An 11510-nucleotide genomic window follows, 5' to 3' on the forward strand; every position below is an offset into this window, starting at 1 on the left:
AGCTAATGTAGCTCTATTGAGTGATGTTGCACACAATGTTAGTTATTGTCTTTTTTGCTGGATTGAGGAGCTGGAGGTGAAGTCTGAAAATGAGTTGTCTGGTAGCAATGAGAAGCTGTCGGATGCAACTGTCTCAAAGGTACAGCAATCTTTCTCTCACACCCACACACAAACACTCACAAGCATGCACACCTACATCCATTCCCATAACCCAATCCTGAAAGTGGTACAGAGAGACCAGGAATTAGACTGGTCCACACTGGCCGTGGGTAGGGCTGAGATGGTTGGTGCAGAGAATCTGGGTTCTCAAGGCCACAAAAGCCCTGTCTGCTCACTCCATCAGTTTTGCAACATTTGTATGAATGTGACCAGAGATTATAGAGCTACAATTTTCTACTTCTATCAGTCTTATCAATAAATACAAATGAACTTCTTCCATTAGCAGGCTGATGGTTGCACCTTGCTGCACAGTGACTGTATGTATATTCAGGAGGACTGTCTTTGATTGTACATTGACATTTTATCCTGTTATAAAATATTTGTTTTGTCTGTCTTGTCAGGAGAAAGGTGGAAGCTTGTTCAGCGGTCTTTTGAAAAAGACTCCCAAACCATCTGAGAAAACATCAGATTTTGCTGTATTTCATGCTTATTTGCTATGCAGTGAGCGTTTTTTCATGTGTAATGTGCCATTCTCTTTTTCATGAGACTTTTCTCTTTGTATTTCAGAACAGAGAGGCCCTGAGAGAGCTCTCAGCAAGCAATGAGGACTTGACTGCAAGCGATGATGACTTGTCAGAAAAAAGCAACACCAAGGTGAGGGGCAGAATGCAGCAAAATCGGGACACAAATGTCTTCAGTTGCAGGATTCACGGACTTTTTTTGTTTTGTTTGTAGGATAAAAATATTTTTAGCAACATTTTTAAGAAACCACAGAAAAAAGCATTGGATGCTGCAGCAGGGAAGGTGACTGGCTAAATTTGAGCTAATGTAGCTCTATTGAGTGATGTTGCACACAATGTTAGTTATTGTCTTTTTTGCTGGATTGAGGAGCTGGAGGTGAAGTCTGAAAATGAGTTGTCTGGTAGCAATGAGAAGCTGTCGGATGCAACTGTCTCAAAGGTACAGCAATCTTTCTCTCACACCCACACACAAACACTCACAAGCATACACACCTACATCCATTCTCATAACCCAATCCTGAAAGTGGTACAAAGAGACCAAGAATTAGACTGGTCCAAACTGGCCGTGGGTAGGGCTGAGATGGTTGGTGCAGAGAATCTGGGTTCTCAAGGCCACAAAAACCCTGTCTGCTCACTCCATCAGTTTTGCAACATTTGTATGAATGTGACCAGAGATTATAGAGCTACAATTTTCTACTTCTATCAGTCTTATCAATAAATACAAATGAACTTCTTCCATTAGCAGGCTGATGGTTGCACCTTGCTGCACAGTGACTGTATGTATATTCAGGAGGACTGTCTTTGATTGTACATTGACATTTTATCCTGTTATAAAATATTTGTTTTGTCTGTCTTGTCAGGAGAAAGGTGGAAGTTTGTTCAGCGGTCTTTTGAAAAAGACTCCCAAACCATCTGAGAAAACATCAGATTTTGCTGTAATTTCATGCTTATTTGCTATGCAGTGAGCGTTTTTTCATGTGTAATGTGCCATTCTCTTTTTCATGAGACTTTTCTCTTTGTATTTCAGAACAGAGAGGCCCTGAGAGAGCTCTCAGCAAGCAATGAGGACTTGACTGCAAGCGATGATGACTTGTCAGAAAAAAGCAACACCAAGGTGAGGGGCAGAATGCAGCAAAATCGGGACACAAATGTCTTCAGTTGCAGGATTCACGGACTTTTCTTGTTTTGTTTGTAGGATAAAAATATTTTTAGCAACATTTTTAAGAAACCACAGAAAAAAGCATTGGATTCTGCAGCAGGGAAGGTGACTGGCTAAATTTGAACTAATGTAGCTCTATTGAGTGATGTTGCAGTGATAGTTATTGTCTGTTTTGTTGGACTGAGGAGCTGGAAGTGAAGACTGAAAATGAGTTATCTTGTAGCAGTGAGAAGCTGTGGGATGCAAATGTCTCAAAGGTACAACAATCTTTCTCTCTCTCTCTCTCTCACACACACACACACACACACACACACACACACACACACACACACACACACACACACACACACACGTGTTGACACGTGGACACACAAACACTCACAGGCATACACACCAACATCCATTCCAACAACCCAAACTGGCAAGAGATAAATAGAGAAAAGGAATTAGACTGGTCCAAACTGGCCCTGGGTAGGGCTGAGATGGTCGGTGCAGGGAATGTGGGCTCTCAAAGCCACAAAAACCCTGTCCATCAGTTTTGCAACATTTGTATGAATGTGACCAGAGATTATAGATCTATACGATTTTCTACTTCTATCACAGTTTTATCAAAAAAGACAAATGAACTTCTTCCATTAGCAGGCAGATGGTTGCATCTTCTTGCACATTCACTGTATCTGCATTCAGGAGAATTATCTTTGATTGTAAATCAAGTTTGTTCAGTGGACTCTTGAAAAAGACTTCCAAACTATCTGAAGAGACATCAAATTCTACTGTAATTTGGTCTTCTTTTGCTGTGCAGTGTATTTTATTTTATGGTGTTTATATAAAAAGAGCAGCCTACACATATTTTTTCTTCTTCAGGAGAGAGAGGGACAGAGAGTGCTCTCAGCAAGCAATGATGACCTGATGGCCAGCGATGAAAACACCACCAAGGTGAGGAGCAGAATGCTGCAAATTTAGGATACAAATGTCTCCAGTTGGGACATTCACTGACTTTTTTCCTGCAGCATAAAAATATTTTTAGCAACATGTTTAAGACGCCACAGAAACAAGTATGGGATGCTGCCGCAGGAAAGGTGACTGGCTAAATTTGAACTAGTATAGTTGTAATAAGTGATTATCTTAATAATGGTAAATGTGTTTTGTTGGATTGAGGAGCTGGAGGTGAAGACTGCAAATGAATTATCTGGTAGCAATGAGAAGCTGTCAGATGCCAATGCTCCAAAGGTACAACAATCATTTTTATTAAGCACACCTGGGTTTACACACAAGAGACAGACACACACATCAATACCTTCATTCCTGCAACACTTTCCGTCATGTAGAAAAGAAAAAAGTCTGGCCCAGACAGGCCCTGGATATGGGCTCAGAGGGTCAGTCCAGAGGATGTGGGCTGTCAAGGTCACAAAAACTCCCGAGCGTGGACCTTGCAGCCCAGATGTTACTTTGCATGAGAGAAACCTTGCTGACAAAGTGTAGATCAAGGAGTTACTTTATTGTACACTTTTATAGGTTCACAAGATGGGAACACATTTAACTATACATTTAACTTTTGTTTTTAATCATTTCAAACAATTTCAAATATTTTTCTTATATTTTAAAATGATAAAAATGCATTTTAAGGAAAAAAGAGGCGGCCTTGCTGGCATCTTCATAAGATCATCCAGTATTGACAACCTGTTGGAAGAGGTTAGTGTACACAAAGATTACCACATTGACATATTTCCAAAAGCTTTTATAGTTTTGTTTCACATGAACAGTCAATGTTATTCAATAGTTAATGTTAGGTCAAATGAGATTTGTAATGGCAAGATACAGTTAATTTAAATATCAATACATATAAAACTAGAAACAAAGTAGAGAGTGCAGACCTCTGCCAAGATGGCCATTTGCCCAATTTGTAATGGCTTTTTAATGAAATCTTCAGGAAATTTTGATAATGGGCCAAGGAATAGCTCATTAAGCTCATTTTGCTGACGTTCTGGATTCCACTGTTATATAACCTTGTATTAATACTGCCTATATACCTATGCTAACTATACTAAGAGTGTAAGGAAATGACTTGCTTGGCGGAGTTCTGTGCTCTAAATATTGTTTTTTCATTAACTGTTTCTTTCTGTTTTCAGGAGAAAAGTGTTTTTAGTGGTATGTTTAAGAAGTCTCATAAACCATCAAAGGAGGCAACATCAGATGAGGTGTCATAATTGCTCATTCATATAAAACTTGAACATTTCCCCTTTTATTTATTCATTTATTGGTTTATTCAAATTTTCATTCATTTTATTGATTGTTGCCTGTTTAGGAATCAAACACAGGCAAGGAGAAGAGCATGTCTGCCAGTTGTGAAAGTTTGTCAGAAGCAACAGTGTTAAAGGTACTGATTGTGATTTAACTTCAGTTTTCATCGCTGATATGCTATGAATTATTCACTACAAATGAATAATTTTGTTTTTTTTGTCAGGAGAAGACTGTAGGGCTTGTAGGTTATTTTAAAAAGTCTCCTAAACCAGCTCCTCGCACAATAGTTACTAAGGTGATCAAAGAAACACATTTGATTTGCCCTTGTGTGTAATTTTAATCATCTGTAAAAGCTCTTTTATAGTGGTGCAAAATTCCTTGCTTTCCAGGATCCTCTCAGTGAGATGGAGGTCCACTCCAGCTCTGACAGCCTTACAGAAACTGCAGAGGTGATGAAATTCAGAGTTGTGTGAGAGTAGAGCTGGAGTCAGCCTCCCGTTCCTGGACAGGGAGCTGGTTCCATAGCAGGGGGGCCTGATAGCTAAATGCGCGGCCCCCCATTTTACCTTTAGAGACTGTGGGAACCACCCAGTATTGGAGCGGTCTATTGCATCACTAAGGCATCACTAGCTCCTCCAGGTAGGATGGAGCTAGGCCTCTGAGGACCTTGCAGGTCAGAAGAAGGGTTTTAAAAATTATTCTAAATTTAATTGGCAGCCAATGAAGAGACGCCAGTACAGGAGTTATGTGATCTCTTTAGTCAATACCTGTCAGAACTCTAGCTGCAGCATTTTGGATCAACTGGAGGCTTCTTTAAGAGTTGTTTGGACACCCTGATCATAAAGAATTACAATAGTCCAGCCTGGAAGTAAAAAATGCATGGACTTGCTTTTCAGCACGTCGAGTGTTTGTGTTGTGGTTTATGGTCGCTTGTCATTCTCAGTTTTATTAAAAGTCCATCTTTGTTTGCAGGAAAGTGTTAATTTAGAGAGACTGGAACAAGGCCGGCTGAGTAGGAGTAGAACAATCAAGAAGAAAAAGCGAGTGAGTTGTTTTTCTTTACATTGGAAGGGAAATAAAACAGTAATATATTTCTGTTGTAACTTGCTTGGTCTCACTAATCTGTATTTGCTTACCTTTTTTCAGGTTGTTTCATTCCGACTAAAAAAAACTCTTTATAGGGTACCCAAGGCTGACCAGGTAGGCCTTTTTTGTTTATTCCCATTTATGCACCTCTTCTTATGTAGCTTTAGTATTATGCTAAATATTTATTTTTGTTAATCCAATGAAATTATCAATTGAATTGTTTAACATTTAAACACAGAGTGTAAAGTAAATTCATGTTTCTTTTACTTGTTGCACTGTTTTAGGTGAGATTTGCTTCTGTTTTTCCTCTCCTCAGATTTCAGAAAAGATACCTCTTATTGAAGAGGCTGTTGAGCTGCAGGAACTGACCCAAGCAACATCTAAAACAGTGAGTATACTTTAAAGTGGAAGCTAAAAAGAAGAAGACACAGGAGAATATTAAACAGATGTAAAGATTGTGTTACTGTGTACTTGAGGAGAGTACAGTGGAGGTCCAGCCTATTGAAATGGCATCCTATCCATCTGAGGACAATCCAATGGAATCTGAGGAGGTATGTTTTATGCTGCTGTTTATTTGGAACACTAGCCAAATGTGATTGCACTTCTAAAAACAATCTTTTTGCTGACCAAATCCTCTGCTTTTAGGAAGGTGATGAGTTGATGCAGTGGTGGAACACAGTCAAAGGTTTGTATGTGTGTTTATTTAAATATTAACCTGGATTGTTTTTACTCTTTATATCTTAAGTGCCACACAGTGGTTTGATTGTTTTCTATTGACATCCAGGTTGGGCAGAATGGAATGAGACCAATAATTTTCCTGACAATGAGGAAATGTAAGTATATTTGTTTTTATTTTATTTTATTTCAAGTTATTTTATTTTGTTTTACTTTTAGCTCTATTATTTCAAAGATTGCGACAAATATTTGTACGTTTTGGCTATGATTTTCCCAACTGTGTAGGGCTTTGGAGCAGGCCGCAGATCGTGTTTACATGGCAGCCTGTCTATTTGTCCGCCTGTTTAACCAGCGTGGAGCATCTCTGCAACATCGTATCCTGGAGCTTTTGGCCCTGGCAGATGCAGCAGATCAATTTCATAAGAAAACTGTTACAGCTGCTGTGGGTGGAGGTGTTGCTAGTGTTGCAGGCAGTATTGCAACAATTACAGGCCTCATTCTGGCGCCTTTTACGTTTGGGGCGTCTATTATAGTCACCGCAGTAGGGATCAGTGTTGCGACTGCGGGCAGCATCACTTCAGCAACAGCCAACATTACGGATGCTGTTCACTCTAATATGGACCGCAAGAAGTTGGAAAAAATGATCCAGGACTACCAGGATGAGATCAACGTCATCCGAGAGTGTTTGGAGTTTGTGCAGGTAGGAGTTGGTTAATTATCCTCAAGTTACATCAAGTAAAGGCATATAATGTATATATACATGTACATTCACATGTATAATTTTATGTAATGAGTGTGTGTTCAGATATAATCTTTTGTGCCTCTTGCAGGCAGGAATGGACACCTTACAGGAATGGGATTTTGATAAATACTCCCAAAGTGCTGCCAAAAAAGCTCTGAACCACAACATCAAGCATGTGATGAAGGAGGGTGGCCGTGCTGGAAAAGCTTTGATGATAAACACAGATAAACTCATAAGCACTGTGCAGATTTTAGGCACTGCTGGAGGAGCAGCAAAGGCTGTGCAGGCCATTAGTGTCACAACAGGGGTCATGTCCGCGTTATTCCTGGCTCTGGATGTTTTCTTTCTTGCCAAGGACTCCCATGAACTCCGCAAGGGTGCCAAAACCAAGTTTGCCAACAAAATAAGGGATGTTTGTAAAGAGCTTCAAGATGGCCTTCTGGAATTGAACAAAGTGAAAACACAGCTGCAGAAAACAATGGATGGCATTGAGGTGGAGGAGTATGAAGAGATCCATGAGGTAGAGGTGGAAGTTGATGATGATTTAGCATCTGACCCAAAGAAGCTGGCTGAATTGGAACAAGAGTTGGATCTCCTGGAGGAAAAACTGAACAAGAAGACAGAGGAAGATGAGAAAAAGTATAATGAGATGAAAAAAGATAAGGGAAACACTGCTAAGGGCACAAAAACTGGAGAGGACAAAGACAAAGTGGACGACCAAGATGGAAATAAGGAAACTTTGAAGACAAAACACAATAAAGAAAAAAAGCTTGACTCAAAATTTGAAATTACAGATGAGAAAAATGAGCAGAAAATTGAAAAGGTCAATTTGGCAAAAGTCGAAGTTGTAAAAGACAAATCTCCGAGAGAAAGCAAAACAGACAAAGAGACAGAGAACTCTGTTACTGCTGAAAAAAAAAAACAGGGGAGCAGGAATGACACAAACAAAGAAAAGGAGAAAATTAAGACCAAAGAACATGATAAATATGCACAGTATGAGTCAAAACAAGAACAACATGGAAGAGCACATTTAAAGAGAGAAAGTGAAAGGAGTAAGAGCAGAAGAGATGCAGAAAGAGAAAGCCATACAAAGAAAGAAGTGGATCATGGGAGAAAGGTAGAGAGACGAGCAATGGACGGAAGAGCTGAAATGTCAAAGAAAAGTGAAGAGACGGAGAACAGTGGGACACAGAGGGAAGATGACTTTAGAAAAAAGTCACATCTGAGTCAAATGAGACGAGATCACCCTGACCACGAATCAACAAACCATAGAGAGGAGTATAAGAGACATCACACAAGGACAGCAGTGGCACGTGAAGAGTCAATGGAGGCCAGAGTGAGAGGTGGGAATGGGAGTATCAGGAAGCATTCTGGAAGCACACAGGATAAAGAGAAGGTGGAGCAGAGGAAGAGCAGAGATGGTGAGAGAGACAAAGAGGGAAGACGCAGTCACAGAGGATCTCGAGGACGATCCAGCATCCTAGAAGACGGCCTATATATTTAAGTGTAAACATCAAAACCTACTGTAATTATTCAGATATTTACCTTTTTAAAAGGGATGGTTCACTTAAAAAGCGTACAAAAATGGTGGAATACACATTTAACAAGCAATCAACAACTGAAAAAAAGAATTCTTGAGTTTGGATGATAAAGTGTTGAAATAATGCCGAAAATTCTGCAACTATGTCATACGTGTGGTCGCCTGTAGTATTCTATACTCTCATGACCAGAGGAGGATTTTTATCTTTTTTTTCCCCTGCCACCAACTAATGAAGAGAGCCTGGATGTTCAGATATGGTAACATCAATCCTAACATATCCTGCAGTTACCGTGCTTGACATAACAAGATGGAAATGTCTGTTGAACTATTGTCTGTTGAGTAAATATTTTCAAAGGTTTAATTAGTAATTGAAAATTAACCGTGCTATTTAGCAAGCAGGAAGGTATGCAAGTCCCTGCCTGTTGAAGCAACAAGTTTCTGTAATTTTAATCCTATACACGCCTTTTTTTAGGGCAGGCAATACATTCAATCTTGTTTTGTTTCTTTCATGGCTTGTATTACTTTGATTTTATTAGCCATGGACATTGGTCCACCAATCTGTAAAGACTGTTTGTTAGATACCATCCCTCCTGTGGAAGATTTGCTGCATATCTATATAAACATTGTGAGAAGCTTTTGTTTTCAGTAGTGGTAAAAATTCATCTTCAGTTTTCCCTTTGCTCTCTTTCTAATCTACAGTTCTTATTCCTCTTACAGGCACATTATTCTGCAAATGTGTTTTGTGTTTATTCATAAATGTGTCTGCACTCTTGGTATTGGACCTGGATACGCAGTTAAAAACAGTTATTGTTAATATAGTATTAATGAACATAAAGGAAGGGTGTGTGTTTTTGTGCACTGGTGTGTGCTTGTATAATGAGGGCTGACAGTGCTTAAGGTGGTGTAAACAAAGGTTCAAATGGAACATGTTTAATTAAAACCATTAAAAGCACCTTTGAAAACATTAAAAACCACACTGAGGCTCTCACACTCACTGTACGTGTGAAACGCCATCTCTCGCACAGAGCAGAACGGGCACTGGTCCGACGCAGCAGGATTCATCCTAAAGATAAAATTGTTCAAAGCAACGGCCCCATGCAAGATCTTCTGCTGTTAGACAGTCCTCTCCTGTTCAGAACCTTCACGCGGTTCTGGTGCAGGGTCTTCTTCTTCACTGCATGCAGGAAGAATGCCTTTGTTGGCCTAAGGAGAGGACCATCCAGATCCCTGAGATGGGCAGCCAGCTTGATCTCCGGAAAGGGATCGTCGCCATCTGGTTCGGTCCCCCGGCCGTAGTCCATGAGAAGAGGCCTCTCCCTTGCGCTGAACCTGTTCCTCCACCGTTGCAGCACATCCTCGACTGCCTGAACAGAGTGTATGCCTAATACAGAGCCCATGGCCTCTGAGCCCATTAGGTCTGGATCTGCCACAGCCACTATGTGCTCCAGAAGCACAGTCCGGGTCCGACAGAGTGCTGCCATCAGCCTGTCTCCGTGCACTACGGGTTACCTTAGCAACCAGAAAAGAGAGTCAGAGCTTTTCCTTGTTTCAAATTTAAAAAGGGCCCATGCCTTAACAACACTTTCATAAAATAGAGGTAGCCCCAGACACACCTGGCCACATATCTCCACGTTAGATCTGCCGGCCCTGTTAAAAACCTCTGAACAAACTGAATTCTAAAAGTGGCGGTTCTGCTGGCCAGGTGGATGAGACCCTGCCCTCCTTCCTCTCGAGGCAGGTACAGCACCCCCTGCTGGACCATTCCAGATAGATACCATTCCAGAAGAAGTTTAGAACTCTTGTCTGTACTTGAGCCAACAACCCCGAGGGGGGTTCCAGGCAATTAAGCTGGTGCCACAGCACAGAGGCCACCAGGTTATTGAGGACAAGAGTTCTACCTGTGTACGACGTGCGGGGGAGATTGTTGAATTTTGCCTTCAGTTTTTTCCAATTGTACCAAGCCAATTCCTTTATAGTCTTGCCTCAGCCATCCTCTCGCCAGACCAGATTTTGGGGAAACACCGGTAGACCACTGTTCCACCTGCCAACGGCCAGGGCTTCGCTTTTCTACCAATTAACCTTTGCCGCAGACAGGCGATTGAATAAAACAGTTAAATTAACTAAAACATCCACATCCTTTTGACTACACACCATTACTATCATCTGCATAGACATATAAAATAATTTTTTTTGCTAAAAGAAGGTAAAATCAGGCCATCAATGTTTGCACGAATCCTAGAGAGGAGGAGTTCAAGGGAGAGAGCATGGAGCATTTCAGACAGGGCGCAGCTTTGCCGGACACCTCTATGCACCCTGAAGGAAGCACACAGACTGCCGTGTCACTTGCATTGTCACTGTACAGGACACGGATCATGGCTATGAAATCAGGGCTGAACCCATACCTCTCATCCTTGGACAGAATTTTGTAATCCAAGCACAGCAGAGACACTGGGCACCAATTTTTGATGTCCTGCAAATCACCCTTTTTTGGGCAGAAGAGTGACCACTGCTCTCCGACAGGACAATGGCAGGAAACCCATGGCCAGGCTTTCGTTGAACACCTCCAGCATGTTGTGGGTCACAATGTACCAGAGGGCTCTGTAAAACTCTATGGTGAGCCCATCGACACCTGGAGCCCTCCAACCTTGTGACAGGTTATGTACCCCAGTCCAACAAGGTGGCAGTAATTAAACCGTTGCTTAAAAAAACCATCACTGGATCCTGATGTGCTAGCAAATTATAGGCCTATATCCAACCTTCCTTTTATCTCAGAATGTCTTCTCACACAAATACGTCGATCCAAACAAGCTTAGCATTTTCTTAGCAAATGCTCAAATCTCTCGAAACTTGTTCTTATCCAGCTGTCGGTAAAAGTTGGCGAGAGAAAGCTGCTGGTGCCGACTGCGGCTCTCTGCATCACACTGTACCTCAATGAGCTCCAGCTGCAAGTGGTCTGGAACATCATCTGTGTCCATGGAGAAAGGTGAAGAAAAAAAGTGATCTCCTTCTTAATAGCTGCAAAATCCTGAAAGCATTGTCTGAACTCTTCAGCCAGATGAAATATCTGATGTGTACCTCCTCGTTTGTGCACTGACATTGCTCTGAGGGAATCTGGCCATGATTTCTTGCAGCGCTGAAGTTTGCAGTATTGGGTTGGGTCTGGTGGGTAAATGAGGAACAGCATTTAGTGTGTAAGCTACTTCATATGCTGGTAACAGTACTGTTGCCCAATGTATTAAGTCTATGTGCGGGTTAAACGTTATTGATTTTATGAGAGAGGCTTTGGGCCGGATGAAATTTGAACACGGGCCACATTTAGCCCCCGGACCGGACTTTGGGCAACTCTGTCCTAGACAGACAAATTATCATACTTAGAGGGTCGTCTAA

General features: G+C 41.3%; 1 protein-coding gene across 13 annotated transcripts in view; it reads left to right on the forward strand.

Moving 5' to 3' along the window:
* LOC130539347 (titin homolog) overlaps positions 1-8757 on the forward strand; it is a 32475-nt gene extending 23718 nt beyond the window's left edge. For 7 of the 13 annotated variants that reach the window (XM_057057636.1, XM_057057642.1, XM_057057635.1 and 4 more), the window contains 25 exons: positions 68-139; positions 561-635; positions 727-813; positions 895-963; positions 1048-1119; positions 1541-1615; positions 1708-1794; positions 1876-1944; positions 2025-2096; positions 2704-2775; positions 2850-2918; positions 2998-3069; positions 3466-3531; positions 3969-4037; positions 4145-4216; positions 4304-4375; positions 4470-4529; positions 5053-5124; positions 5227-5280; positions 5483-5554; positions 5643-5717; positions 5812-5851; positions 5951-5999; positions 6127-6541; positions 6672-8757. In XM_057057636.1, the coding sequence (XP_056913616.1) occupies positions 68-139; positions 561-635; positions 727-813; positions 895-963; positions 1048-1119; positions 1541-1615; positions 1708-1794; positions 1876-1944; positions 2025-2096; positions 2704-2775; positions 2850-2918; positions 2998-3069; positions 3466-3531; positions 3969-4037; positions 4145-4216; positions 4304-4375; positions 4470-4529; positions 5053-5124; positions 5227-5280; positions 5483-5554; positions 5643-5717; positions 5812-5851; positions 5951-5999; positions 6127-6541; positions 6672-8087 (3423 nt within the window). In that variant the 3' untranslated portion in view covers positions 8088-8757. The remainder of the gene's footprint in view (positions 1-67; positions 140-560; positions 636-726; positions 814-894; positions 964-1047; positions 1120-1540; positions 1616-1707; positions 1795-1875; positions 1945-2024; positions 2097-2703; positions 2776-2849; positions 2919-2997; positions 3070-3465; positions 3532-3968; positions 4038-4144; positions 4217-4303; positions 4376-4469; positions 4530-5052; positions 5125-5226; positions 5281-5482; positions 5555-5642; positions 5718-5811; positions 5852-5950; positions 6000-6126; positions 6542-6671) is intronic. The other 6 variants (XM_057057639.1, XM_057057638.1, XM_057057637.1 and 3 more) reach the window with 6 other exon arrangements.
* The last annotated feature ends 2753 nt before the right edge of the window (positions 8758-11510 follow it).

This window comes from Takifugu flavidus, chromosome 15 (genome assembly GCF_003711565.1).
Source record: "Takifugu flavidus isolate HTHZ2018 chromosome 15, ASM371156v2, whole genome shotgun sequence".
Lineage (NCBI taxonomy): Eukaryota > Metazoa > Chordata > Actinopteri > Tetraodontiformes > Tetraodontidae > Takifugu > Takifugu flavidus.